The sequence below is a fragment of the Petaurus breviceps genome, unplaced genomic scaffold (genome assembly GCF_028583685.1).
Source record: "Petaurus breviceps papuanus isolate PSGF00001 unplaced genomic scaffold, PetGlider_PUasm1.0 339, whole genome shotgun sequence".
Taxonomy (NCBI): Eukaryota; Metazoa; Chordata; class Mammalia; order Diprotodontia; family Petauridae; genus Petaurus; species Petaurus breviceps.
In genome coordinates this window covers 283,837-309,741 of record NW_027186112.1, presented here as the reverse complement: position 1 = coordinate 309,741, position 25,905 = coordinate 283,837, and the positions used below count along the sequence as shown (strand labels likewise).

The following is a 25,905-nucleotide window of genomic DNA, read 5'->3' as shown; positions in this document are numbered from 1 at the left end:
GGGAGGGGAAACCAAAGAGAGGATCCAGACATACAGGTCTAAAGAGCCTGCAAGAGGAAAGATGTGTTAAGGTGATAGCATTTAGAGCAAAAAGGAGCCTTAATAATAATAATGATTAGAGCTAGCATTTATATGGCATTAATGACATGCTAGGCTTTACAAATATTTCATTTGATCCTCACAATAACACTGGGACATAAATGCTATTATAATTCCCACTTTACAGTTAAGGAAACTGAGGCAGACTGTTAAGTTAAGTGACTTGCCCAGGCTCACCCAGCTACTAAGTGTCTGAGCTCAGATTTGAACTCAGGTCCTCCTGAATCCAAGCCCAGCATTCTATCCATGGAGCCACCTAGTTGCAGCATTGAATTTAGAGATTACCTAGGCCAAACCCCTCATCTGACTTGCCCAAAGTTACACATCCAGAAAGGGTCCAAGTCAGCATTTGAACCCAGAGCCTTCGATACCCCCCTCCTCTAACCCAGTAATGTTTCCACCACATCACACAACAGGGCCAGACTGGCATGCTGTGTCCTTACAATTTGCCCGCTTAGGTCAAGCCTGCATCCTGAGATTCCTTGTATCATAAACAGACTTCTTTCTCTCTCTCTAAACAGCAAATTGAGTTCTAGGACATGCCTGACTCTACACTCCTGAGGAATGGGGACTGGGAAGAAGTAAGAAGCAAAAGCAACAGGTTCCATGGCACCACCCCCATCCTCCCCAGGCTGAGGCCTGTGGGGCCCTTTCCTCCAGCCCTAGTGGACCCTTTACCGAGTTTTCTCCGTTCCTCTGAGTCCTGAAGGAGAACAGGCAGCGAAGGGCCCTCTGGCACTGTGATGTGGAATTGGAGAAAAGCTTTCTCATATTTGGGGATCTCGGAGTCTGCTACAGCTGCCAAGAGAGGAACAGGGGAAAGGAAAAAGATTTGGCCAATTCTTCTGAAACAAATCACAGAGATACTGGAGATGATGAAAGTAAGCAGAAGGTGATATAGTCCCAGAGGTTTTTCCAGGCAGGACAAGAGGGCCACTCCTGCTAGCCATGGGCAGTGTCTTCCCTCATACTCCCCCTCCCCAACACTCACACTGCAGTCAGCAGGAAAGGAGACTCTCATTTCTGCTTGGGGACCTGGGCTCTGGGAGAGACCTCCTCCCTAAGGTCTAATCTCTCCTGAGTCTGCACAACAAACAAACTGCCCAGAAGGTGACAGTGTCAACAAAGCAATCTAGCTCCCAGAGAGGACAGGTTATAACAACAAATGAGCCAGATAAAGGCAGTCAAACAAGCTGAAGAGATAATAAGTGTCAGTAAAGGAACAGAGCACCAGAGGGGCAGAGACACTTCAAGACAGAGGCGGCCAAATGCAAGCATCAGCACACAAGTCCAACCCCAAGCAAGGGGAGGGTCAAGAGAGGTGGATGGGAGAAGGGACAATTGGCTCATGTTGGAGCCAGCTTCCCCCAGGGCTTGGGAGGGGTGTGGGAAAGGAAAGTAAGGGAAGCCCAGGGGGCGAGGGTCAGATGGGGCTGAGTGTTTACTTACGGGGCCCATCACAGAGGGCAATGGCAGCATAGTAGTGGGACAGTCCTCTGAAGTGTTTGGCCTTGACATTCACCATGGTGGTCCAGGAGAAGGGCACATAGTCTCTGACAGGTGGCTGGACCATGGTCTGGTACACAAGGGAGTACACGTCCTCCACCTGCCAGCAGTGGTACCGTGAGTGTGGCCCATCAAAGCATGGGGAACATGCAACCCCCAAACCTCCCACAGCCTCTGCCTCCAAGCTCCCACCCCTCCATACAGGAGCCAGACCTCTCACTGCCCCTGTCCTTCCTCCCCCTGCCTCTATCTCCCTTCTTCTCTATCCCCCATTCTATTCCTGCCGATGTACCTGCATCCCCTCCTATAATCCTCTTTCTGGGCCTTTCCCTCCCATCTACTCCTGTCACCTCCATTCCTCTGTTTATGCCCTACCTTCCCATCACCTCCTGTGTCCCTTCACCTTCCTCAGTCTCCTCGCTCTAAATTCACCCACTTCCTTTTCCACTACTCCATCAACTCTTCTCTCTTTTCTATCTGTTCTCCCCCCCTCTATCTATTCTTCCGTCCCTTCTACCTCTTCCCTTTCATTTACTCTGATCACCTCCATCCCTTCCCACCTCCCTTCCTCTTCTTCCATATGGCCCAGGCTTTTTCATTACCATACACTTCCCTCAATACTCTCCCACTCCTGCCCATAATCTTCTGAATCCTCATCTGCTCCTGTCTTACTCTCCATTTCTTCTTGTGTCTATCATTGACTATCTGTTCACCCATTCCTCTATCCCCACCCTCTATTTACAGCCCCCATTTCTCTCCCGTCCCTCCACTTCTTCTATCTGCCATCTACACAGCTCTTTCTCTAACTTCCTCCTTCCCTGCCCTCATTCTTTTCCTGCCATGAGAAACAGGCCTGAAATCACCACAAGCAGGAGGCATGGAGGCACACTCACATACGCACACACTCACTCACACACACACACACACCACCCCCTTCTCAATACGAGGGTGCAGCTGGGAAGGCAAAAAAACTAGAACCATGAAAAAAAAGAAGTGAGCTACAGAGAGACAGCAAGACACAGAACAAAAAGACAGAGCAGGAGAGATGGCAGGAGAGGCAAGAGCTGTGATGCTAAAACCTGGCTGTGAAAAGCACCTTCCTTTCCATTCCTGACCATCCACTACAAAAGGATGGAAAGCACAAGTTATGTGGAATGAGGAGGAAGGATCTTTCATGATCTCATCCCACTCCAAACAGCTAATTCCACTGACAGTCCTTCCCTCTGCCTTTTCCCACGTCTCAGATGCTCACCCACTATCTGTGTGACCTTAGGCAAGTCATTTAACCTCTCTTTGCCTCAGTTTCCTTATCTGTAAAATGAGAATAATCATAGTGCCTACCCCTAGGGTTGTTGGGAGGTATGAGATGCTATGAGATACTAGTTACAAAGCACTCTATAAACCTTAAAAAGCTATGTGAATACTAGCTATTAGTGGGATACTGGGCCTCAATCTCTTCCCATCATTCGAGGCTCCTGAAACTCCCTATGTGCCCTCACCCCAGGTAGGGAATCTTCTTGAAATTATCAGAAATCACTTAAGCCCCCAGGTCTCTATTCAAGACTATGCTTGTGCCATGTCTATGGATGGCCGGCACCACCCACCAACACTGGTCATAACATCAGATCATACAGTGTCAATTAAAAGGGACCTTTGAAGTCAAAGGCAGTATCACACATTGAAAAAGAGTACTGTGGTTAGAGTCAGAGGACTTGGGTTCAAATCCCAATTCTCTCCTATGGGCCCCCATATTTCCTCAACTATAAAATGAGGCAATTAGACTGGATGATCTCTAAAATCCCTCCCAGTCCTAAATCTATGAAGCTATGAGCTAGTTTAAGCCCTTTCGTCAAGTCAAGAGAACTGAGGCCAAGCAACTTAACCAACATCACACAGGTAGTAACTAACAGCACAGCAGGATTTGAACCCAGATCACAGAAGCATTTACTTTCAGAGTAGCAAAGCTTCTCAGAAGCCATCTAGATGGGGCAGCTAGGTGGATAGAGCACTGGCCCTGAAGTAAGGAAGACCTGAGTTCAAATCCGATCTCTGACCAGACACTTACTAGCTGTGTGACGCTGGGCAAGTCATTTAACCCCAATTGCCTCACACAAAAAAGAAGCCATCTAGTCCAATCCCTGCCTAGAAAGGAAGCCCCACACGACAATACCCTTGACAAGGAATCATGAAGCCTTTGCTTGAAGACTTTCAGGAAGGACAACCCACTCTGTCCTGTGACACAGGGCAGATTTCAACATGGCCACGCTCTTATCACTGCACTATTCTCCATTTGTAGACTGTTTATTTAACTGTCTGGATTAGGATCTGTTGGTATATCATGACTGAGGTTAACTCTAGGGAAAATTGCGCTTATTTTTTTACCTTTTTTCTACTCGAGGTCCATGGTGTCTATTAAAAACCCTTTGATTCACCAAGACACAGAGCAGCTGGGTTTGGAGTCAGGAAAGACCTGGGCTCAACTCTCACCTTTGAAACTTTACTAGCTTCTCAATCTCAGGCAATTCCATGGATTTACTTATCAAGTCAGACAATTGTCATCTGAATTAATGCAGGGAGCTCCCAAATGAAGATCTCTCTATGCTGACAAAATCCTTCAAATACTATTGATTTGCTAACAGTTCCTAATGAGGACAGCAGCCGTAAATTAAAAGACCCCGGGTCCAGAAGGGTATCCACACAGGGCCAATCTGATAACCCGCTAATCAGAGGATATCCATGACCTATATCAGTGGGGTCAAACAGGACCGGTAAACTTCCATAAGGATCCCTGTGGGCTACGTATCAACTTAGAAAACCACATATTAAGATTATCTATGTTCTACTGTATTTTTATTTATCTTGTTAAATATTTCCCAATTATATTTTAATCTCGTTCTGCCACACACTCAGGAATGTTATGGGCAGCTAAGCCATGTTTGATACCGTTAACACCTGTAACTGGTGATATAATGCAGAGCTTATGAATGAGAAGGCTAATCTGAAAACTGGTTCATTCGTTGGGCTAGGTCTTGATCAATAATAGTGGCAGTGGTGATGACCAGGGTCATTGCTAGGAAGAACAATTAGCAAACAGATTTAAAACTAAGAATGTCTTCTAGATAATCAAAGTCTAGAAAGAACAGTAGGACACTGGTTTTCCCCAAGCGATATTAGATCGCATTTCCCACATACTGTTCCAAATCTCTTTCTTAATTTTACAGCTCTCGGGGCAGCTAGGTGGCACAGTGAATAGAGCACTGGCCCTGGAGTCAGGAGGACCTGAGTTCAAATCCAGCCTCGGACACTTAACACAAAACTAGCCATGTGACCTTGAGCAAGTCACTTAACCCCAATTACCCTACCTTCCCCTCTCCAAAAAAAAATGTTTTTTTTACAGCTCTCCTTCCCCTAATTCTCTCATTTCACAAGACTTCACCACCACATTTATTGAGAAAATCAAAGCCATTGGTTGCCATTGTGAGCTCCCTCAACCTTCCTATTTTATAACTCAAAACCCCTCTGTACCTTCAGGCATTCTTTCCTCTTTCATCCAGTCTCTGACAACAATTGGCCTTTGTAGTCAAGGCCAACCCCTCTGTCTGTGCTCTTTACCCTTCCCCTCCTGTGTCTTTCCAAGAGCTTGGCCAACCATTCCCTTTCTTTCATCTTCTTTCTCTATTTGTGCTCCTCCTCTTACGCCCACAAACATACTCAAGTGTCCTCTACCCTCATAAAACCCACCCTCAACCAGGCCATCCACTCAAGTTGTCTTCCTATTTCTCTCTTCTCTTTTTATTGCCAAACACTTAGAAAGAATCAACTATATTTATTCTTCAATGTCCTCACTTCCCCCTCACTTCTTAATCCTTTGCAATCTAGCTTCCAATCTTACCACTTAACTAAAGCTGTACTCCAAGCTTACCAATAATCTGTTTATTACTAAATCCACTGGGCTTGTTTTTTTTAGTCCTCATCCTTCTTTACCTCTCTGCAGCATTTGACACTGCTGGCCACCTTCTATTCCTAGACATTCTTTCCTCTCTTGGCTCCCATGCTATCATTCTCTCCTGGTATCTGATTGCTCCTTCCTTTGCTGGTTCATCCCTCCTTAGTGTCCTAAAATGCTGTATCCTGGGCATTCTTCTTTCTATATGCTTTTCTTCCTGGTAATTTCATCAACTTCTATGGGCTCCATTATTATTTCTACAAATGGCTCCCAAATCTATATATCCAGTCCTATTTCTGTCCTCAACTCCAATTACACATTCCCAACTTCCTCCTGAACATGTCCACTGGATGTCTCAAAATAGAAACCATCATTTTTCCCATTAAACTTGGCCTCCCCCCAAACTTCATTTTTGTGGCCAGGGTACCACCACCTTCCCAATCACCCAAGTTTTTCATCTTAGTCACCCTTGACTCTTTCTTCCTCCACTCTCCCACCCCATTCCCCATTCAATCAGTTGCTGAGTCTAACTGATTCTACCTACACCATTTCTCCCACATCCATTCCTTTCTCTACTTCCCACTAAGACATCACTCTTTCTCAGGTCCTCATTATCGCTTTTCCAGACAACCATAACAGCCTCCCAGCTGGTTTCCTTGCTTCCATTCTCTCATGTCCAATCTATCCCCCACATAGCTGCCAAAAGAATCTTGCTAATGCACAGTTCTGACCCCATGTTTCTCTCCTGCTGAAAAACCTTAAATGGCTCCAGATGACCTCTAGAATAAAAGATTCCTCAGCCTGGCCTCTAAGGTCCTCCACAATCAGACTCCCACTGACTTTCCCAGCATTATCTCACATTACGTCTTTTCTCCCACTTCATGTTCAGACAAATTACTGACAAAACTAACTGCCCAAATCCAGGGGCCTTTTTTCAGTCTCCATCCTTCTTGGTTCTTCAGTATTTGATACTGATCATCCTGTTCTCCTTGATACTCTCCTCTCTCTTAGGTTTGCTTCTCTCAAGGTTTCCTGACTCTCTTCCTCCCTATCTGACTGCTCCTTCTCAGTCTTCCCTGCTGGATCTTCATGCAAGTCATGCCCACTAAAGGTGGGTGTGCCCCAGGCCTCTGTCCTGGGCCGCCTCCTCCCTCTATAGTGTTTTTCACTTGGTGATCTCATTTTCTCCCAAGGTTTTAATTGTCATTTCTACACTAATGATTCTCAGATTTACTTATCCAGCCCCAATCTCCTAGCCTCCAGGCTCTAATCTCCTGCTGCCTGTTAGACATCTCAAATTGGATGTCTCATAGACATCTTAAATGCAATACATCCAAACTGAACTCATTATCTTTCCCTACCAAACTCTGTCCCTCTCCAAACTTTCCTACCACCACCCTTCCAGTCCCCCAAGCTCACAACTTGGGTGTCTTCCTCAACTTTTCTTCCTCTCACCTAATCCCAATATCCAATCTGTTGCAAAGTCCTATCAAATTTACCTTCATAGTATCTCCCATCTATGCCCCATTCTCTCCTCTGGAACTGCCATCACCCCGGTGCAGACCCTCATCACTTCATTCCTAGATCCCTACAATGGTCCGATGGTTGCCCCACACATCTCCCCACTCCAATCTATCCTTCACTCAGCTCCCAAAGTAATCTTCTGAAAGTAAAAGTTGGAACACACCAGTCATCCTACTCAGTAATCTCTAGTGAGTGGCTCCCTATCACCTCCAGGGTTAAACACAAAATCTCCTTTTTGGCATTTCAGAGCTCTTCATGGCCCAGCCCCCTCCAAGCTTCTTCTCACCCCTCAACTCCATACTGTGATTCAGTGACAATGGCTCTTCCTTGCACAAAATACTCCATCTCTAGTCTCTGGACTCTGGGCATATTCACTGGCTCTTCCCCATGCCTGGAATACTCTCCCTCCTCATGCCTCCTCTAAGTCCTAACTAGAATCCCACAGGCTAGAAGACAGCTTTTCCAGTCTCCCTGAATTCCAGACTCTTCCTCTGTTGATTATCTCTAATTCATCCTGTCTATGGCTTGTTTGTACAGAGCTGTTTTCATGTTGTCTCCCCCATTAGACTATGAGCTCTAAAGGGCAGAGGCTGTGCTCCGCCTTTCTTTGCATCTCTAGGATTTAGCACAGTGCTTGGCATGTAGCAGGTGCTTAATAAATGCTCACTATTTCCCACACCTGCCATTGCATCTCTTGCTGTACACATCTGTGCATGATTTCCTCCATGTCTACAATTCACTTCTTCCTTAGTTCAGAAATGTGATCTTCCTTCCAAGGCTCCATTTCATTTTATACATGAAGAAGCTGATTATCACAGTGGGGAATGAACTTGCCCAAGGTCACATAGGTAAAAAGTGGCAATGCTGGGATTCAAATTTAGGTCCTGTGATAGATATATGGGAGTAACTCCTCCTTCAGAGACTGCCTCATCTCCCCTCCTATTCAGAGACAACCAACCACCAGCTCAGCCTATCCTGGAACCCCTCATTGTCCTCAAGAGCTTGAGATAGGGAAGTAAGTGTCCAGTGAGGGGCATACCTGGGCTGCTTCCTGAGCAAGTCTCATCTGGGAGAGAGGTTCTCTGGGGGTCCCAGACAGAGTAAGCTGCTCAAAGACGCACTCCTGGACCTGGGCAGTCATGAGCCGAACCAACATCAAGAGAGAGGCCACACTCATGTCCAGGCTTGGAGCATTAGAGAAGTTTTCCTTTAGGTAGTTAAAGGCACCTGTGGGATCAGAGACACCAGCTGGGAAATGGTCCCCTCTAGGTTCCACAAAATTCCTTCTCAACCCTTGGGTCCAACTGTAGCCCCAAACAGGGAAGCAAGACAATTGAGCCTTGAAGGTCAGGAAGGAAGCAATTCTTTCCTTCCAATATTTCTGACAGGGATACAAGCCTCTCTGCTACTCTGAGATTGTCCACAGGGAGTACGTCAAGTCTGGAAGAGTGTAAGCCTCTCAGGTGGTACCCTATAAAATGGTCCCTTATATTTTAGCTATAGAATGGAATAGGGAGAGAAAGAGACCAAAGTGAGACCTCATCCTGGCACAGCAGTCTGTCTCTAATGAACCTGGTGAGGAGGGTGGCATATTCTGTATGGCTCATGTCTGTGGACTCCATGTTGCATGCCCACAGGAAGAGTCTCATGCATTGGGCTGTGCTTCAAGCATAAAAGTACAATGACCCTGTGTCACAAGGTCATTGGAGTCCTTTTATCTTTCCCCAGTTTCATCTGTGGTCAAGAGACCTTGATACCAGGCAAATCAAAACATGACTAGCTCCTTCCCTTCTGCCCATACTCTCCTCCAATGCAGCATTTAGTCTTGTCCTCATTTCCCCACCACCCAGTCCTTGTGCTATTCACTGCCCCAGAGACCATCCCTCCTGAGTTTTTTATCTTTACACACTGGCCCACCTATCTACAGAGTTTTTATTTTGTTTTCTTTTCATTATAAGTCTCCCCATCCCAAAGCTGAGTGATGACAGGGGCATGTCTTTTCCCTCTGGCTCCCTTATCCCATACTACAAAAATCAAAACAAAAAAATACATGTACATTATATGCCAATTGGGTCCTAACATATGCCAATATAGTGCTTGTTCCTAGGAAGCTCCAGCAAGAGATGATTTTATTTCCCAAAGGTGGCCATCCCATCTCTAGGGGGTGGAGAGACTTACCTGCTGCTCTCTGGAAGGCTTCAATGGCACAGTCAATGCCTGACCTGGTGCCCCGGTCCTGCCGGGCCCCAATCTGGGTATAAAGGGCACCAATGTTAAAAAGGACACTCCCCTTCTCAAAGGCTAGTGTCCTCTGGTAGGAAGGGACCCCAGTGAGGGAGTCATACCTGCAGAAAGGAAGAGAAATGGAAGTCTTTGAGCTAAGCTGGGGAGGTTTCCCCCAATACATATATGCCTATTCGCAGAACTATTGGCTCAGCCACCCCTTCATGCTTCATCAGGTCAATCCATATGAATCCAGACCCAACCAGGGTACACTGCGGGTGAGGAAGACAGGAGGAAGGAGATAAGGCATAATCTCTGCCCTCAGAGAGCTCCTAGTCTGGTTGGGCAAATAAGATTCGCACAGAAGAAAAGATACATGATTTCTTCATCTGCCTGTAAGAGATGCTTTAGAGGGGCTCACTGCACCAGGGGAAGGAAAGGAAGGGACTAAGATGTCCTATGGGATTTCTTCCCACTCTTGGGCTCCAATAGTTCAGGATTCCATAATTTCAAGTTTTTGTGAGTCTAAAATTCTCAGAATCCTTCTACGATGTCAATGTTCTGTGAGTCTAAGGTCCTACAATTTGGTGATTCTATGACATATTTTACTTCAAACCTTCCCTGATCTAGGATTTCATCATTTTCTCTACAGATGGCATATCACACCCTGACTGAGAATGTAATCAATGGTCAAGGCTACTTCCTGGAGCTGCCCATTCCACTTTGGGACAAATCTAGCCCAAATCCCTTCTACAGCAGCAACATCCATTTTTTACTGCCCAGTCTCTGATCAAACCCCTCTAGTGAAAGAGAAATGAAGAGGACAGCAAGGTGGCCTGGTAGAGAGAGCATCGACCTTTAGTTAGGAGGACCTGAGTTCAAATGTGGCCTCAGACACTTCCTAGCTGTGTGATCCTGGGCAAGTCACTTACCCTTGATTGTCTCCCCCCCAAAATGGGGGGGGGGAGCTGCTCATTATATCCCAAGGTGGCCCATTACAAAGATTTGACTATCACTTTTCAACTAAGATGGTAGCTGCACATGTGGTCAGACTTCAGGAAAATGGAAAAGGAGGGGAAGAAAGGGGTCATGGTTAAAGTTAGGAAGGTCTGTCAGACTTGCATATCAAAATTAAGAGCAGAGGTCATGTCCTGTGTCCCAAATCACTTTCTGTATCTCTGAGGAAGAAGACACTAATTAGATCATCCCTTGCTCACCAGTGGAAGAAGACTCCAAGGTTTCTACTGGGAGAGAAGAAGCGGATGTCCAGGAAATAGAGGTGGTTGTAGTATTCCATGAGAAGGTCCAGACCTGCCTCATTCCTGCTAGGGGTTCGAATGGCCTGCAGGAGAGAAAACCAAGACAGTCAAATCAACATTTATTCAATGATTATTACGTACCACAAACTAGGCTGAATAATAGGCAAAGAAAAGGGAAAACAGTCCCTGCCTTAATGGAGTTTACATTTCTTATGAAGACAAAATATTAAAAACTACATACAAACAAGTTAGACAGGATGAATTGGAGATAATCTCCGAGGGAAGGCACTGGCATTAAGGGAGATCAGGAAAATCTCTTGCAAAAGGTGAGATTTTTAACTGAGACCTTAAGGTTGTGTGGTTTGTCCTTCGTTCTCAAAGAGAACCATGATATCAGGGAAATGATGACTTTTATCAGGGACTTGCAGTTGACTTTGATTTGGGCTTGTGCAAGGTCACCAGTCTCACTTTCTCCTCCAGAGCCATCTGAGTCCAAGCCAGGGAAGACAGGAGGAGAAGGTGAGGAGAGAAAAGATTCTAGGCATGCTAGTACAAAGCTAGACAGCTAGTACAAAGGCACTGAGGCAGGAGATAGAGAAGGTCCTGTTTAAAGAACAGCAGGAAGTCCAGGGTCACTGGACCATAGAACAGAAGGGAGGAATTAGGCAAAAAGTGACATTCTAACCTCTTCATTGTCCCCATGGGGAAACAAAGACCCAGAAGGGAGAAGTATCCACAGTCACAGAGCAAGTGTCAGAGGCAGGGCTAGAACTGACTCTCAACCCAGGTCTTTTCCCACTACTTGACCTCAGCGAGGAGGAGGAGGAGGGGAGGTAAAGCGGGGAACTTCAGGATTTGGGGAATACCATGTGTATTGTGAGACAGTGGATAGAGCTCCAGGCCTGGAATCAAAAGATCCAAGTTGAAATCCAGCCTCAAACTAGCTGCATGACCACAAGCAATCACTTAACTTCTTTTTGCCTCAGCTTCCCCAACTGTAAATTAGGGATAATAGCACTTACCTCCCAGAGTTATTGTGGGGACCAAATAAAATAATAATTTTAAAGCCTAACACATAATAAGTTTTTATATATATACATATATATGTACATATATGTTATGCATATACATATAAAATATAAATGTTAGCTGTTTCTGTCATTATTATCATCTCCCTGCCAAAGTGGAGGCTCCCCAAGGGCGAGTAAGGTTCACATCTTCTATTTCACTGGATCTCAGATTGTCATTTTTTGACTGGTACCAAAACTTATCTCTAGTATAGAGAAAACAGGATGGGATTTGGAATCTGGACTTCCGTCTTCTCATCTGCAAAATGAGGGGGCAGTGAGTGCAAAATGATCTGCAAGGCCCCTTCTAGCCCTTTCCATAGGGTAGAACTGGGATTTAAGAGATGTGGGCCCTAGCTATGCCCACTTGGAGCAGCTGGTTGGTGCAGAGGATAGAGCACTGGGCCTGGACTCAGGAAGACCAGGGTTTGTGGCTTCAGACATGTATTAGCTGTGTGACCCTGGTCAAGTCACTCTCTTTGGCTCAATTTCCTCATCTAAAAAATGGGGATACTAATAGCACCTATTCTCCCCTACCTGGTTGTGGGATAAAATGGCATAATATTTACAAAGCTCCTTGCACAGCACCTGGCATATTTCTGGTGTTTAGTCATTTCAGTTATGTCTGACTGTCCATGACCCCATATGGGATTTTCCTGGTTTGCCATTTCCTTCTCCAGCTCATTTTACAGATGAGAAAACTGAGGTAAACAGGACTAAGTGACCTGCCCAGGGTCATACGACTAGTAAGTGTCTGAGGCCAGATTTGAACTCAGGAAGATGAGTCTTCCTGACTCCAAGGCCAGTACTCTATCCACTGTGGCACAACCTAGCTACCCCTGGCACACAGTAAGCACAATATAAATGTTAGTTGTTGCTTACTTAAGTTCTTAGACCAGTGCCTGACACAAAGTAGGTGCTACAAAAATGTTAGCTATCATTATTATTACTTGCAACAAAAGCTTAAAGCCAGAGGGAACTTGAGGGACAATCCAGTCTAATTCCTTCATTCTCACAAATGGGGAAAACAAGATCAATCGAGGTGAAGCAAGCTGCCCAGGGCTAATCAGTCAGTAAGTGGTAAAGCCAGGACCGGAACCCAGATACAGTGATTCCTTCCACATCGTGGCTTTCCCCATTGCAGTTCTGATATATTGCGGGTTGGTATAAGATATTAAATGGGAATTTGGGGGGGAGTTTTCTGGAAGCCACAGAGGACACACAAGGTCAGATGACACAGAGCCACAGTGTGACCAAATACTTACCCCCAATTTTACAGTAAGGTACCGCAAACAACCCATAAAAGAAAAAGAGAAAATTCAGACTTCTTCTCTGGTACCAAGGGAGGGCCAAAACAATTTCCATAGATTTTCCAGAGCCTGGGGGTGCCAGGCACCCCTGCAATGTGTCAGGGGTGACTGTACTTTCTGATTCCAAGTCCAGCTCCTTCCATCCACCCCCTCCTTCCCTTTGAGTTCTTTCCCCATGCCCTTCACCCTCACACAGGTGCAAATGGCACATGTTCTGCCCATGCCTGCCTATGTGGTCCACTGAGTAGCTGGCCGTCTGCCCACACACCTGTCTCAGGTCCATAAGCTTCTTGATCTCCACTTCATAAGAGGTGCTGTCCTCACCATAGTGTTCTGAGATCATCTCCTGGGGAATGAAAAGGAATGAAGGCATGGTGTTCAGTTCTGAATGTCCTGTTTTAGGAAGGCCACAGATAAACTGGAAAGGGTCCAAAGGATGGTGAAAGGGACTGAAATCACACCATAACAGGATCAGATAAAGGGACTAGGAATGCTAATCTCGAAGAACAAAAACTTAGCTGGGCATAGTAGCTACCTTCAAGTATTTGAATCAAAATGGCAGAGTCAAAATGGAAGACCTGAGTTCCAATCTTCCCTCAGGAAATCTAAAAACACTGAGCAAGTCACCTGACTTCTCAGTCTCCATTTCTTCATATGTAAAACGAGAGGGCTGGACTCACTGGCATCTGAGGCCCGTTTCAGCTCTAAATCTGTGTTCCTATGGTTTGAAGGGCTATCACAGAGAAGGAGGATTTGAAATGTTATGCTTGGCCCCAAGGGCTAAACTAGAAGCACTGGGTGGAAAGTACAGACTGAGGTTGAGCATTCAGAAAAATTTAGTTATCCAAAAGCAGAACAGCCCTCCCTTGGGAGGAGCTCCCTAGAGGTCTTCAAGGGATGATTAGACAACCACATCTTGGATACATCTTAAAGAAAGTTCCTATTTGAGGAAGGATTGGACTAGAAGGTCTGAAAGACTCATTCCTTAAGAATTTATGAATCTGGTCAAAGGAGAGACAAAAGTGTGCTCATCCAACGTGTAAATGATACAAAGCTTACACCATGGATGAGAATTTCACATGACACGAGGACAGTGTGTCTAGATAGTATTTTGTACTTGAAAAACTGATTTTCTGAACTCAAATGAAGCACTTTCCATTTACTGTATTAAATTCAATCTTACTAAATTTGGTCCGCCTTGATCAAGATCTTTTTGAGACCCAACTCTGTTATATATAAAGTGCTAACAACTCTTTCCAACTCCACATCATCTATAAATTTGATTGAACACACCATCTATGCCTTCATCCACGTCGTTCATAAAAAATGTTACAGAACTTGGAATTCCACTGGAGAAGTCCCTCCAGAACACTCTGAACCCATGAATGATTACTTTTTAGGCGTGCTCATTCAATAACAATGATAGTAACAGTAACTAAATTTATATACTGCTTTGAGGTTTACAAAGCATTTTTGTTTTTGTTTTTTGGAGGACAGTTGGGGTTAAGTGACTTGCCCAAGATCACACAGCTAGGTTTTTTTTTTTTTATTAAGTGTCTGAGGTTGGATTTGAATTCAGGTCCTCCTGACTCCAGGGCCAGTGCTCTATTCACTGCACCACCTGGCCGCCCCCTTTACAAAGCATTTTACAAACATTATCTCATTTGATCCTTACAACAACACTGGGTGGCAGATGCTATTATTGATCCCACTTTACAGATGAGGAAACTGAGGTAGACAAAGACATTAAGTGACTTGTCTAGGGTCACACAGCCAGTGTCTGAGGCTAGATTTGAACTTAAGTCTTACTGATTCCAGGTCTGGTTTTCACGAGGTCATCTAACTGCCTCAATACATTCCCAATCTACTTCAACATTCTGCCTACATCTCTCTGGGTCCACAAAGATAACACAAGAGCTTTGCCAGAAGCATTACTGAAATCTAGTTCTAGTACCATTATTGTTGGTATTGAAATAAGGAGACGAGGTTTCAAATGCCAGCTCATATTGCCTTACTATGAGGTCATGGAAAGTCATTTCTCATGAAAGACTCAGTTTCCTTATCTGTAAAATGAGGATAGCAATCTTTGCACTAACTTACTTTACTCTCTGAGCTGTTAAAGAGGAACAAATTCTGTGAATCTTCTTAAGAAGTACATAAATGGGAGCTATTGTCATTACTGTTGCTTTTGCTAAAAGGGAAGGAAACAGGCTAGGAAACATCTGAAGATGTTAGCTTTAGTAGAGGAAGGCTGCTGTCATCCAGGACACTGAAAGCACTGAGGAAGTAGGAGCTAATCCTCCCATAACACCAGCTGGGACTCAATGAAGGAAATTAGAGAGTGCAGACATGAGGCAGGTTGGGAGAACTTTGCCCCAGGTTGACCTGATCTGGGGCCCAGCTGTGGACCTCTTTGGGCAAAAAAGAATATAAGGTAGGTTTTGGATTTTGGTGGGGAGCTCATGCTACCCTAAGGAGACCCCTCACTACTGATTTTAACTTTCTGGCTAGTGGCTTTTGTCTTTATCTCCCAAAATGCTTCAAAATGCCTTAAGAACTGCTTCTACTCTAAGATAGTAGAATGATTTTAGTAAAAAGACTATTACTTGAACCTTTAGGAGTTTGTTTGCTTTTTTATCCATTCTACCAAATGAATAATAGTAATCTGGACAAGGTGATAGGTGACTGGACAAGGCAAGACAACAAGGATTTGGGACAAGAAATTTGGGAGTCCTAGGACTCAAGAAAGCTCAGGTACTGGGGAGGCTTGGGGCCTTCAGCTGGGAGCTTAGGAATCAGAGAATCCTAGTAAGTAGTGAAAGATGTAATAGCTGGGGAGCTGAAGGCAGGTCCCAGGGATCAGCTGTGAGAGGCCCAGGGAGAGGCCAAAGGGTCAGTGAGGCCTAAAGCCCAGGGTGGGATCTCAGCATCCTTCAGGTAGCTATACATATATGATCAGTTGGTTGGTAGTTATCTTTCTTTCTCAAAGAAGATCAAAATGACATCACTGTGTCAGGGTCAATGTCGAATATGTTCAGCTGTGGCTGATCAGACCAATGAGAGCTCAGAAGGCTCCATCACAAGTCAGGCACAAAGAGTCCATATGAACATTTGGAGGAGAGATGTCTCTAAATTTGTGCATCTCACATTTCTTCTGAGTTAAAGGTGAAAGGTCTCTCTTAGGCTTGTGAGGACTCACAAAAGGAGAGATCACTCTTATCTTGGGGGAGTAGGGCAGGAATCAAAGAAGGCTTCTTGGAAGAGGTGGCTGCCACACTGGGCCTGGAAGAATGGACAGACTTTCAAAAAGTAGAGGTGGGGGAAGAGTACATCAGTGTTAGGAAATGGAGAAAACAGAAGTTTAAATATTAAAAATAAAAAAGGTAGGGGGCGGCTAGGTGGCACAGTGAATAGAGCACCGGCCCTGGAGTCAGGAGGACCTGAGTTCAAATCTGGCCTCAGACACTTAACACACACACACACACACACACACACAAACTATCCATGTGACCTTGGGGAAGTCACTTAAACCCAACTGCCCTACCTGCCCCCCTCCAAAAAGTGAAAGGAAGGAAGGAAGGAAGGAATAAAGAAAATGTTTTTTTTTTTAAAAGGTAGGACCTGTCTGGGGTATAGATATCCAATCTGGCTGATAGTTAGAGAGCTTAAGAGGAGGCAGGTAGAAGACAAGGTCGGGAAGGTTAGGTGGGGACAGCCTGTGGAGGACCCAGAATGCTAAGCTGAGGAAGCCAGAGTTATCAGGTGGAAGCCATAATAATACAAATATCACCTTCTCACATTTCTACAGGCCTTTAAAGCTCACAAAATACTTTCCTTGGGAGGGAGGTGGCAAGAATGTTATCCCAATTTTACAGGGGAAGAAACTGAGGCAGGAGAAATAACTTGGTCCTGGTCAGGAAGCTAAGATATGTCAGCATAGAAACTGGAACTCTCACTCTTTCCCAACCAGGCTGCATACTCCCTTCAGGAAAGGGCCATCTTCCTCTCAGACTAAGGGCTCCCTGAGGATGGAGGCCCTGTACCTCCCTCAGCCGGGGAGCTTCCTCAGTCAGGGCCAAGGACTTACCCTCAGGGGTGTGGCCAGGTCCAATTCTTTGGTCTCCTTCAGCCCCAGCGGGATCATGGGGACACTGATGTCTTCACTGAAACAAAAGGAATGCTCAGCTCTGAGGTTCCTGCTCCAAGACCCCCTCACCTCACCCCCCATTGCAGGCTAAGCAGCCGGCCTAGAGAAGCAAGGGGGCTGGATCCATATTTCTTCACAAAGGCCAGATAATACCTGTAAGGTATGTAGCACCATACCTGGTACACAATAAGTGTTTAATAAATGCTTGTTCCCTCCCTCCTATTCTGGTGCTGCTACTCCACCCTTCAAACCAGACCTCCAGAGACCATGCTCAGAAGGAGCTAAGCCTAACCTCCAGTGCCCACCCTAGCACCAAGATTCTTAACCCAGGTCATGCTATTGCCTCACATGAACCCAGATGGATCCTCCTTTCTACCTCTAGGCTTAAAGAACTGTATTCAAATCAATACCACCATATCCTCTGGAAAAGACACGCCAATGGACTGGCCTATTGTTCTATTCACAGCTTTCAGGACTCCCTAGACCAAAACACCCCCTAAGTGTGTTGTCCACCCTATTAGAAAGTACTGCCTTTAAAAAAAGTAAAAATGAAAAATAAATATTAAAAAATAAATAACTTTTTAAAAAGTAAGTAAAAATTAAAAATAAATAACAAAACAAAGTAAACTCTTTGCAGGCAGGAACTATTTTGTTCTGATACTTGTATCTCCAGTGCTTAGCTTAGTGTCTGGAAAACAGTGACCAATAAATGCTTTTTCCTATATTCTTTCATTCCAACAATCTCTTAAGTTCCTTCTAATTCTGAGATTCCATGAGCCAGAGCCTCTCCTACCCCCACCCCCAAACCAGGATCCCCAGTCCTATGGTTCCTGTAGTCAGACACCTGGCTCTCTCCCAACCCCAGACTCAGGGGACCCTCAAAATGAGACATTAGGAATGGGTTAAGGAAAGGCAGTTATAATAACCATTCACATTTCTATAGCACTTTATAAACTTTAGAGCATTTTCCCCATAACAACCTTGTACAGGAGGGAGAGCAAATATCACTGCATCCATCTTCCAGATGGGAAAAATAAGGCTTAGTAAGAAGGAAGGGACTAACTGTAATGGAAATGCAAATTTAAAGATCTTCCCTGCCCCTAGGCTAAAGTGCACCTGGAGCCTGGGGTGGGAGGCTTGTTTTTCAGTAGATACTTCTTGATTGTCCAGTGAGTCAATAAGATTGTTACATTCTCTGAGCCAGGAGAAGGCTATATAAGCCCTGATGTGTAGCTTTGTTTTGGGGGCTCACTTTGAGAAGTGTTCTGTGATTTGATATGGATTCTGGGAAGCCTGTTGTTGAGAGTTCCATGGCTTTGAAAAACCCAGATGTTGATTGGGTATGGATGTAATGGTTGGACAGTTTGGAAATCTGTCTACTTGATCTGTTTCTGTCTTGATAATTCTGTCTGTATATTCTGAAGTTCGGGGTGCTGACCTCTTTCCCCTGAACTAGGTAAACGATACATCTATGGCTGATTAAAGTAAGCTTGTTAACCCATTTTGAGTTGCTTTCCTTTATCAAAGTAGATCCAAGAACCTGTGGTGGCAGCAAACCCTGAGGACGCTTGGGGTGCTTGCTGCTACACTAACTCACCCAAAATCACCCAGCTAGCAAGCTATGGTGCTAAAATGAGACACTTGGCAATATGGTGTGAAAAGCACTGGTTTTGGTTCAGGAGACCCAGGGTTTGAATTCTAGCTCTGCTATTTTTTTCAGCTGTGTAACCCTGGACAAGTCATTTCCCTCTCTGAGCCTTCATTTTCCTCCTCTATAATATGGAAGAGTTGGATTAGAATTCAGCATTTCTTAAACTCTGAGTTTAAACCTAGAGTTCAAGAAGCGCTGAAGGGTCTTGAGTGGAAAAAGTTTAAGAAACCCTGTATTAGATAATGTCTAAGGCCCCTTCTGACTCTTATCCTTTAGTTCCTGGTCTCTTGAATTCTTTCCACTTGGCTTCTTGGATAACAGTAGTTCTCATTTCTAGAGTGAGAGTGATTTAAGATTGGCAGTACATCTAAGGGAGATAAGGGAAGCAGTCACTGAAAGAAAAAGCCATGGGGACCCTGAATTAGGACAACTGTGGGGTAGTGGAAAATCAATCAATAAGAATTTATTAAGTGCCTGCTATGTGCCACTGAGGATACAGACAGGGAAAAATGAAATAATCCCTGCCCTCAAGTAGCTTAGACTCTAGGGAAATAAGTATACAAATATGTACAAAAAAAAATACTTGGTAATTTCAAGGGAGAAGGAATCAGGAAAGGCCTCAATTAGGAAATAGCAGTTGAGCTCAGCTCTGAATGGACCTACCGTGTTTCCCCGATAATAAGACACTGTCTTGTTAATTTTTTTGGAAAGAAAAACACCAGAGGGCTTATTTTTAGGGGAGGGTTTATGTTGTCCTGCCTTAGCTCTCCTCTGCGGCACTGCTCTCAATGGCGCCAGCAAGCAAATCACTGGGGAAGAACAGGATGACGCGCTCACTGCTGCAGCTCTGATTGGATGCAGCTCGGAGCGCGGCGTGCGTTTCACGAGGGGGGGGACGGTGCATACAGAGGGTACCGTAATGTAGCGTGTAGCGCAGGGGATCACCTTCACTACAGTAGCAATCTCAATAGGGCTTATTTTCGGGGGAGGGCTGATTTTAGAGGAATCTTACACAGTAAGGGGAGGGCTTATTTTCGGGATAGGTCTTATTATCGGGGAAACACAGTAGGGGCTCTGAAAAGTAGATGAAGAAAGAGGGCATTGCATGCCTGAGGGACAGCTTGTGCAGGCAAGGGGACAGGAAGTGGAATTTTTACCTGTGGGGAAAAGTCGGAAGGAGTGCTTAGTTGGACTGTAGAATTTGTAAAGGGGAATAGTACACAAAAAACCTAGAAGTCTGTCTGGACTCAGGTTGTGGAGGCTCTTAAATGCCCAACAGAGAAGTCTGTGTTTTATTCTAGAGATAATAGAAAACCACAGGTTCTACTGAGCAAATAGAGATCTGTGTTTTAAGAATATCGATTTGGCAGCTGTTTGGAAGATGGATAAGAGGAGGAAGAGCCTAAAGGCCCAAGTGGAAGGTAACCACAACAGTTCAGAGGCCAGGAGGGCCTGAACTAGGCTGAATGAGGTGAAGGGAAAGTAACAAATTCAAGAGATATTTTGGGAAATAATCAACTATATTTGGCAACTAATTGGCTACTTGTGAGGGAGAGTGAAGGATTGAAGATGGCCTCAAGCTGCACATCTAAATGACTGGAAGGACTGGGAAGAAGATTTGGAAGAGAAGGCGTTGTGCTCTGGATGTGCCAAGTTTGGGATGTCTGTAGAATAGCCCATGGAAAGTATCCCACGGGGAGCTGGTGATGTATGGCTGGGGGGGCTCAGCAGAGGGGTCTGGATATGAAGACCAGGAGTCATCTGAGAAGGGATGATAGCTGCACCTACGGGAGCTGATGAAATCCCCGAGAAGGGGTGGAGAGAGAAGAAAGGACCCTGGATTTCTGGTAAGAAAACATGAGTTCAAATTCTGACTCTGCTACGTACTAGCTGTGTGACCTTTCCCAGTGCCTCAGTGTGCTCATCTGCAAAATGGAGCTGCCTCCCCAACAAGGTCATTGTGGGGATCAAAGGAGAATAATTTAAATCTAAAGCACTTGTAGACCATCAAAGTACCAGAGCAGAAACACTAAACGTTTGCTATTATTAGCCCCAGCTCCAACACTCATGAGACAAGGATCTTCTCAGGGCCTTAGTTTCCCTTCTTAAAAATGAGAAGTCCAGGATCCAAGCTGGAGCCCCCTCCCCTCCAACCCTGGGTACCTCTCATTCTGGTACACATCAACACTACTGTTCAATTCCTCCAGCTCCTCCTTTAACAGCTGCAGGTTAGAGTTTACATAGCTCAGTTCCAAGGCGACGGTCTCCTTGACTCGATGGTTGGTGGTGGCTCTAGGGAAAGAACCACAACGTTTCTTAAAAGATGTCTTGATTTAGGGAGTCTAAAGTTGTTCCTTCCAGACAGTCTGGTGAAAGAGGTGGAGGAACAAGTTAATTATTAGTACCATTTCACAGATGTGGAAACCCAAATTTCAAATCGGTGAAGAGACTAACTGGGCTGAAAGTCACCCGTAGCAAGTCAGAGAGGCAGAGCTCTGCCACATTATATTTTTTCCTGAGGGAGAAAATAAGCATTTATTGAATACCTACTACGCACCAGGCACTGTGTGAAATGTTTTACAAATATCTCATTTGATCCTTTCAACAACCCTGAAAGGGAGGTGCTATTATTATGCCCATTTTACAGTTGAGGAAATTGAGGCAGAGAGAGAGAAAGAGACAAAGCAACTTGCCCAGGGGCACACAGCTAAAATGTCTGAGACTGGATTTGAACTTAGGTCTTCCTTCAGGCCCAGTGCACTAACCACTATACCACCTAGAAGTGCCACACATTTTTAAAAAACAGGGCCACTGAATAAGTGGGAACATAGAGAGAGAGCTGTGATTCTGTTATTAGAGGAAAATGCCCATGATGAGAAAGGAGTCTGGACAACATTCTATTTTAAACACTTATTGTGGAAAACTGCTGGACTTGGGAGTCTGGAGATCCAAGTTTGAATCCCAGCGCTAAGACTTAGTATCCGTGAGGCCATGGGCAAGTTACTTGAAGCAACCAGGTAGGACACGGGACCTGGAGCCAGGAAGACCTGAGTTCAAATCCAGCCTCAGACACTTGCCAGCTGCGTGGCCCTGAACAAGCCACTTTATTTCTCTCGGTCTCAGTTTCCTCATCTGCAAAATGGGGATAATACCACCTCCCTCCCAGGGTCACTATGAGGACCAAGTGTGACAAAGAACTTTACAAATCTTACTTAGAAGAGTTTCTACTCTGGTACCAAATCCTCCTGAGGAAGCCAGGCTGGGGAATAGCTCCTAGACTCCTGACTGCTAGACCAGAGCTCTCTCAGCTCCTTCCTCTAGGGTTTTGCCAAGGGGTAGTCAGGGAAGAGGGGTTTTCAGGGCACTTTTTTGGGAGGAGGAGGTGGTTTGAAGGGAGGGACTTGCAATCCAAGGCATCCTAAGACTCCCTGCTCAGGCAAGTCACCTCACTTTTCCAGGCCCTGGTTTCCCATCCTGTAAAGACACAAGTTTGGAGAGATCCTCTCTAGTCTCTTCTGGATCTAAATTCTATTTAGAGGTAGCAGCAGTGCAGTAGAATGAAGGCTGGAGCTAGAATCAAAGATCATTGCTTTCCACTGTATCCCCAGAACTTAGCACAGTGCCTGGTGCACAGTAAGTGCCTAATTAATGCCTGTTGATGGTCTGATCAACCTGGATTCAGATCTTGGCTCTGCTACTTACTACCCATGCATCTAACCTATCTGAGGATGTGTTTCCTCTTCATTGGACTAGATGATCTCAAAGATTCATTTCTACTCTAAATCTGTGACCTGTAATCCCATAAATCTTAACCCAGCGCTAAGTCCTTCCTCTGTATGCCAGGTGTCACCAAGTGCTGAGACAGTGCATTCCTCTCTAGAGTGACGCTGAAGGAACAAGGGAGGCAGAGTTGGTTAAGTCTGGAGGCCTGTGGGGGATAACCATGGGAGGGGCTGCCCCAAAACAAAGTCATCACAATCAGGGCTTACATCATCCTCCAAATGTCCCAGGGTGACTGGGGCTTGGCCAAGTGGCTGTGGGGGCTGAAATGGGCACAGCATAGGCAGGGAACATGAGGGAGAGAAAGGACACCTGGAGCCACGTACTGAGAGGGAGCGTGAGGGGAGGCACTCTTGCAGAGAAGGAAAGAGAAAAGAGGGGCTGGTGAGTGTAGGAGTTAGAATAGCAAGCCAGAAATGATTTCCTGGCTCTTGAAGGATAAGCATATGTTTACTCTCTCCCAGGATACCAACTCATATGTCCCCAATAGACCCTGAAACATGATAAAGCCCCTGCCTTCAGGAAACCTATGCCTATCAGAAAGTTCAGTTGAAAATGCCCAATGGACAGTTGGTGAGGGCAGGGTTAGGGAACCCCCAAGTGGGAAGGAGGACACAGAACCGACTTTCGGGGAACCCCTAGAATTGGGAGGAGACAGTCACTGCCTTCAGGATGGGAGAGGATACACCCAGAATGTTGGAGGCAGGGGACAACACAGACCCAACCCTCAGAGAACCCCTAGGTTCCTTTAGGAAGCCTCCAAGACTAGGTGAGAAGGGACATAGCCCACATGAGTAGGTAGGTTAGGACTGATTTTCACAAGGAGTTTCCCAGGGAATAACTGGAATGTGATGTTACCTGGACGCACTCACCTGAAGAGATTCTCTGCCCCTGTGCGCATCCTCATCTCCTTGTTGATCTGCTGGTTGATCCTGGCCCGGTAGCTCTGTAGGCGGCTCCTCTGGGTCTGGACCAGGGGGTTGCAGCCCTGCAGGGAGGTGATTGAAGAGGATTCACAGTAGGACAGATGGCCTGTCCAGCTGGAAACCTCAGATCTCCTTCTCTACCTGTCCCTGCCATCATGCCTCCTTCTAGCCTCCCTGGCTCCAAAAGTCACCTCCTCCAAGAAGCTCGCTCATAAGAACTTTGTCTTGTTCCCTTCTCTCCCTTACTGGACACCTTCTTCTATGCCCTACATTATCAGGTACAAGCCCCTAGGATTATCACTGTCCCTGTGATGTCTGAAGGACAAGACTGGCCTAGGTCACATATCAGAAAATTAAAATGACTTTTCAATCATTCCAAACCGCTCACCACTAAACCAAATATCATATCAAAGAAACACAGAATTTAAGAGCTCGAAGAAATCTCAAGAGGCCTCCTAGTTCAACCCCTGCCTGACTGTAACATTCCCACTAACTGATCACCCACCTCTGTTTGAGGACCTCCAAGGATGGGAAGCCCAATACTTCAACTTTGGGTTAGCTCCAGTTGTTAAGAAAATATGCCTAACATCAAGCTTAAGTATGCCTCTCGGCATCTCCCATGTACTACTCCCAGTTCTTCATTCTGAGGCCAAGAAGAACAAATCTAATACCTTTTCCACAAGGCAGCTCTTCAAATAACTTGAAATAACTATCATGGCTTAAGTCTTCTCTTCTCCAGGCTTAACGTTCATTCTCAGTTCCTTCAACCAAACCTCCCAGGGTACATTCTCCAGTTCTCCCATTATCTTGGTAACCCTTTTCTGGTCCAGCCTATAAAGCATGGTGGTAGGGACTAAACACAGTGTAGTCTGATATGGGTGCAATGTAACAAGGGAAGGGCACAGAAGAGATGTTACCTCCTTTGTTCCAGACTTTATACGTCTCTTGATGCATCTTTGAATACCTTTAGCCTTTCTGACTACCATATTGCACCAGTACAATATCCATATTGAGCCAGATGTCCACTAAAAAGCTCAAACATTTTCAGATGAATTACAACCTAGCTACATGCATTGTGTAGATAAGCTAAATGGTTCTGTGATATATCCAACAATTGTTCTAAACATTCTGCTGTGGCTGCTGTGCTTCTAACATTCCTGTATTTCATTGGCCAATGGGAGGATCCCATCCAGACATCCTCTTCTACCCTACCTATCTGTCCACCTACCCACCCCTAACTCATTTGATTAGGCTTTACCACTGGGAGTTCACTAAGCTAAATGAACAGAATTGCCCTAACAGGCCAAAGTATGGCATGAATTGTGTTACCAAATGAGTATCAGATATTGCCACAGCTTCCATGAACATATAAGAACTTAGCTCCATAAAGGCCCAGTGGAGCCATGCAGTCAAGAATTCATTTCTGCAAAGCCTGGCCTTCAACTCTGAGCCATTCAAAGCTGTAGGTGTCCAAAGACAGGCACACTGGCATCTAGGGGTAGCTTCATGGGAGCCCAGCAAAGGCCCATGTAAAAGACCACTAGCCCAGATGCTAAGAACACCAAACATACAAATATATATGTAATATCCCTTCAATGCCATATGAGCTTTTCAATTCATGAAAGGTGAATGACAGGTGGATGGCATCATTGTATTATATTTGTTCTTCTATCACAATACTATCAGTCTGGAGGGCTGTATAGGTCCCTGGGGGAAGAGCGAGAGTTATCTTGACTGTTTATGTGCTAGGATATGAGTCCTCAGAAAGCCCAAATTCTTATGATTCCCTCAGAAATCATGGTGAGAGCCAAAGTGTTACCTACCTATAAGAAACCTAAGACTAAACCTGGTCCATTAGTTAATTTACCATGATAAATCCCTCCCCCCTTCCCATCTCCTAAGCCCACTCCCTAGAATAAGCCTGGTCTTAGAGTCTGGATTTTAGACCATACTCAATGAGTTTTTGATTAGAAATATCAAGCGAGGCATAAAATAGAGAAATTATCCATTTACAAAAAAAATGTTCACCAATGGCATAGAATATTTCTAGCATAGAGTTCAAGTGTGGTTATGTCCCTATGGATTGTGAGAAGGTTCTAGAGGCTACTTAGATGACATCATATTGTACATACTGTAGCATGAAGCCCCAGGGTACTAGGGTACAATCAGAAATCAAATACTCAACAATCGCACAGGAATACTGATATGGATAAGGACAAAAAATGCCTACTGTCCAAACAATGGCATGCTGGTGGGCAGGTGTAGCAGCAAGCACCCCAAGCGTCCTCAGGGTTTGCTGCCACCACAGGTTCTTGGATCTGCTTTGTTAAAGGAAAGCAACTCAAAATGGGTTAACAAGCTTACTTTAATCAGTGAGACATATATATCATTTACCTTGTTCAGGGGAAAAAGGTCAGCATCCCGAACTTCAAAGTATACAGGCAGAATTATCAAGACAGAAACAGAT

At 45.1% G+C, this 25,905-nt stretch overlaps 1 protein-coding gene across 1 annotated transcript in view; it reads right to left on the bottom strand.

The window, feature by feature from the left end:
- RHPN1 (rhophilin Rho GTPase binding protein 1) overlaps nt 1–25,905 on the bottom strand; it is a 57,015-nt gene that overhangs the window by 12,134 nt on the left and 18,976 nt on the right. Inside the window, exons 2-10 of the mRNA XM_069096900.1 lie at nt 23,385–23,500; nt 20,896–21,024; nt 17,022–17,097; nt 13,203–13,280; nt 10,516–10,640; nt 9,254–9,420; nt 8,115–8,302; nt 1,549–1,705; nt 778–897 (exon numbers count right to left, since the gene is read on the bottom strand). Of these exons, the coding sequence (XP_068953001.1) occupies nt 778–897; nt 1,549–1,705; nt 8,115–8,302; nt 9,254–9,420; nt 10,516–10,640; nt 13,203–13,280; nt 17,022–17,097; nt 20,896–21,024; nt 23,385–23,500 (1,156 nt within the window). The remainder of the gene's footprint in view (nt 1–777; nt 898–1,548; nt 1,706–8,114; nt 8,303–9,253; nt 9,421–10,515; nt 10,641–13,202; nt 13,281–17,021; nt 17,098–20,895; nt 21,025–23,384; nt 23,501–25,905) is intronic.